This window comes from Monodelphis domestica, chromosome 6 (genome assembly GCF_027887165.1).
Source record: "Monodelphis domestica isolate mMonDom1 chromosome 6, mMonDom1.pri, whole genome shotgun sequence".
NCBI classification, from domain to species: domain Eukaryota; kingdom Metazoa; phylum Chordata; class Mammalia; order Didelphimorphia; family Didelphidae; genus Monodelphis; species Monodelphis domestica.
In genome coordinates, this window is record NC_077232.1 from 18,122,282 (window position 1) to 18,126,018 (window position 3,737).

Here is a 3,737-nt window from a genome sequence, read left to right on the forward strand (position 1 = left end):
TCCTTTCTTTGCCTCAGCTATCTAAGGGCTTGGGCCTTTTGGCCCAGCCTAAACGGAGGGGGCATTTAAGCCCTATTCCCTTCTCTCCCCTTTCTCTCTCTCTCTCTCTCTCTCTCTCTCTCTCTTACTCTCTCTCTCTCTCTCTCTCTCTCTCTCTCTCATACCTTTCTTCCTCCTGTTTGTAATTAAATTCCATAAAAGGTTGACTGCTGACTTGAGTTTTCATTTAGGAATTACATAGCTGAATTCCTTGGTGACCTTAAATTAATATATATCTGTCTTTTAAAGTGATTTCCTTGTCACACTATAATGTATTTTGCTCTCTGTTTTTCTCTTGACACAGGTGATGTTTACAAAGTCCCTTAAGATACATATCTATGGAGAATAGCTCAGAGGTGAAAGAGTTCATCCTTGTGGGATTAACAGATGCCCCAGAGCTCCAAGTGCCCCTCTTCATAATGTTCATGGTCATCTATGTCATCACTGTGGTGGGGAACCTGGGAATGGTGGTGATTATCTTTTGGGACTCTCGTCTCCACACCCCCATGTACTTTTTCCTCAGTAACCTCTCTTTGGTGGATTTTGGCTATTCTACAGCTATTACTCCTAAAGTGATGGCTGGTTTCCTCACAGGCAACAAAATCATCTCCTACAATGGATGTGCTGCACAAATATTCTTCTTTGCGGCATTTGCCACTGTTGAAAGTTATCTCTTGGCTGCTATGGCCTATGATCGCCATGTAGCTGTGTGTAAGCCCCTCCATTACACCACCACCATGACATCCAGTGTGTGTGCCAGTCTGGTCATTGGCTCCTATGTCTGTGGTTTTCTGAATTCCTCCATTCACACAGGAGACACATTCAGCCTCCACTTTTGCAATTCCAATGTCATTCCTCACTTTTTCTGTGATTTCCCACCCCTTTTAGCTCTTTCTTGTTCTGACACACACATTACTGAATTAGTTATTTTCTTTGTTGTAGCATTCAATGTCTTTTTTGCCATTTTCACCATATTGGTATCCTATTTATTCATCTTTGTAGCTATCCTGAGAATGCACTCAGCTGAGGGTCGCCAGAAAGCCTTCTCTACCTGTGCTTCCCACCTCACAGCAGTGTCTATATTCTATGGGACCATCATCTTCATGTACTTACAACCCAGTTCTAGTCATTCCATGGACACAGACAAAATGGCCTCAGTATTCTACACCATGGTCATCCCCATGTTGAACCCTCTGGTCTATAGCCTGAGGAATAAAGATGTCAAGAGTGCTTTTTCTAAACTTTCTCAGGGTGCAAAGTCTTCTTTAGGCTTATCCTTTTAATTAGGGCATAACCTAATGCATCTTTTCTATTCACACCTTCATTTTACCCACACTCTCTTCATCATCAATGGCATAGACAGACTGAATTCCTATTTCTTCCTGAACCTGGGAACTACCTTCTTGGAAGGTTTCTAATTACCAAATGTTTATTCTTCTGTTTATAGAATTTAGGAGATTTGGCATCATTTATCTCAATTCTAATTGTCACTCCAAGACAATTTCTGAAATTCAGAAAAGTTCCCATTAAATTTGTATAGAACTATAGCAAAACTCTTGCTGTTGAGCAGGATGTGATGCCAAGTATTGAAAATTGTCCCCGTGAATACTTCATTTGCTCAGTGTGTTCCTTAGCCCAAATTATTAAGTGTGTTGAGGATTTCCACCCAGAATGATCTTTTGTAGTTATGAGAAAAATGCTACAGAAAAGTTAGTTACTATTATCCTCAGTGTGAATTTTTGTATATAATACCATTTCTTTGGCATGTTGTGCTTCCAGTGTGACATTTTCTTTTACCTAGACAAATCTATCACTCATTTATAATCTTCACTGATATAGAGGGTTGTCTAGGGCACTGACAGGTTAAGTGAATATTTCATGATCATACAACCAGTCAGAAGCAAGAATTATCTTAAAATTTCCTCATTCCAAGATCACTGTTCTGCATTGTTCCATGCTGTTATCAACATGTTTTATTTTAAACAGTTGAAATAAATGATCTAGTTTAGCTGGGTGATTCTTCAGAGGCCACAACAATGAATTGGAAACTCAGGGGATGCCCATCAATTGGGGAATGGCTGAGCAAGTTGTGGTATATGATTGTGATTGAGTACTATTGTACTAGAAAAAATGATGACCAAGAGGCTTTCAGAGAAAACCTGGGGAGACGTACATGAACTAATGCAAAGTGAAATGAGCAGAACCAGCAGAACATTGTATACAGTAAGAGCAATATTATATGTTGATTAATTGAAACATATAGCAATACAATGATGTGATAAAATTCTGAAGGACTTGTGATGACAAATGCTATGTGCCTGCAGACAAAGAACTGATGGAGTCTGAATGGAGATCGATGCTTTCTTTAAAAACTTTATTCATTTTTTCAAATGAATTTTTGTTTGCATCTTGGAACATATGGAAGTATTGTGTATTATTGCAAATGTGTAATCTATATCAAATTGTTTGCCTTCTCTAGGAACAAAAGGGAAAGAGAGAGACAGAAAGAATTTGAAACTCAAAGTTTAAAAAAATTGTGTAAGTGATGCTTACATGTAATTAGAAAAATAAAAATACACTTAAAATAAGGCCATAAGTCTTTTTTGGTGGATTTTCTATTCTTATGTTTTCAGTAACAAGTAATTAAAATGATCTCATTTGTCTTAAAGTTCTTTCCTCTTTCCTTTAATGCCAAACTTCTACTTTGGTTTATTTATTCAGTCAGTTTAACTGAAGTGGAGACAGCAGCCTCTTCTCACCACACTGAGACACGGCTGTCTCTGTTATCTCCTCCATATTGCAAAGGAGACTCTTGTTTATGTACTGCCAGGATAGATGATCTCTTAGGTCCTTTCCACCTCTTAAAGGCTCTGTTTCTGGAGTTGAATGTTTGAACTTTCCTGTTTGCAGGAAGCTACAGAAGCCAAAGTAAACGGCTCTTCATCTCATCAGAATCCAGACCAAACTGCTACAAATAGAGTCATTGGTCTTAAAATGGACTCACCAACTCTTGCAAGGCATAATTGGAGATTCCGGTGAATGTTTCTAAGTAGGGCAGAAGCTCTCCTTTAGGTTTGGTTGGCTGAATTAGGGAAACCTTGGAGAAATGTGTTGATGTGGATGAACAGAAGTATGCCATTGTCTCATCTTCTGTAAGGATTGTGTGAAAGAGAATATGAAAGGTTTGTAACAGAATGGAGGAGGTGAAGGACAGATCGAATAAGGAGGGTTGATGAGGTAAAAAATGAGATAACTAATGGGTCTGAGAGATGATCTGTGAAATTCTCTCTTTCCCTCACCCTTTAAACTCAAGAGAGAGGTACCCCTGAGCTGATGTTATGGTAAGAATGAACAGGGGCTGTGTCTCAATAAGTAGGTTTCTGGGTAATCATGGAGTTTATTTCTCTCAAGGCTTGGCTGGTATTTGAAATCCCAGAATTCCTACTTGTCTGGCAGGCTGGCTGTCCCTGGTGGCTTTGTTGTTTAGCCGAGGTTAAATGGCTAGCCTAACCCACCACCCTCTCTTTCTTTAGTTCTTCTATGATTTGAATTTGACTGAGAGTTATTCCTATATAGGTTGTTTAATAGTTCTAGTAATAAAAGGGGGTGGGGAGAAATAGATTTGTGGGAATAGGAGACCCTCCCTACAGGTTGTCTTTGTCCTCCTTCTTCAGCTGAGCCAAATGGCTCAGGCTTCA

At 39.2% G+C, this 3,737-nt stretch overlaps 1 protein-coding gene across 1 annotated transcript; it reads left to right on the plus strand.

Annotated features, from left to right (window-relative positions):
• Window positions 1–377: 377 nt before the first annotated feature.
• Window positions 378–1,322, plus strand: LOC100618898 (olfactory receptor 5B12-like). Its single transcript, XM_007497689.2, has one exon. It carries the CDS (start codon window positions 378–380, stop codon window positions 1,320–1,322), a length of 945 nt encoding a protein of 314 aa, XP_007497751.2.
• Window positions 1,323–3,737: the final 2,415 nt, after the last annotated feature.

What these genes read in the sequence shown, in the direction of transcription:
- LOC100618898 (XM_007497689.2), top strand. Translation starts at nt 378, where the DNA reads ATGGAGAATAGCTCAGAGGTGAAAGAGTTCATCCTTGTGGGATTAACA.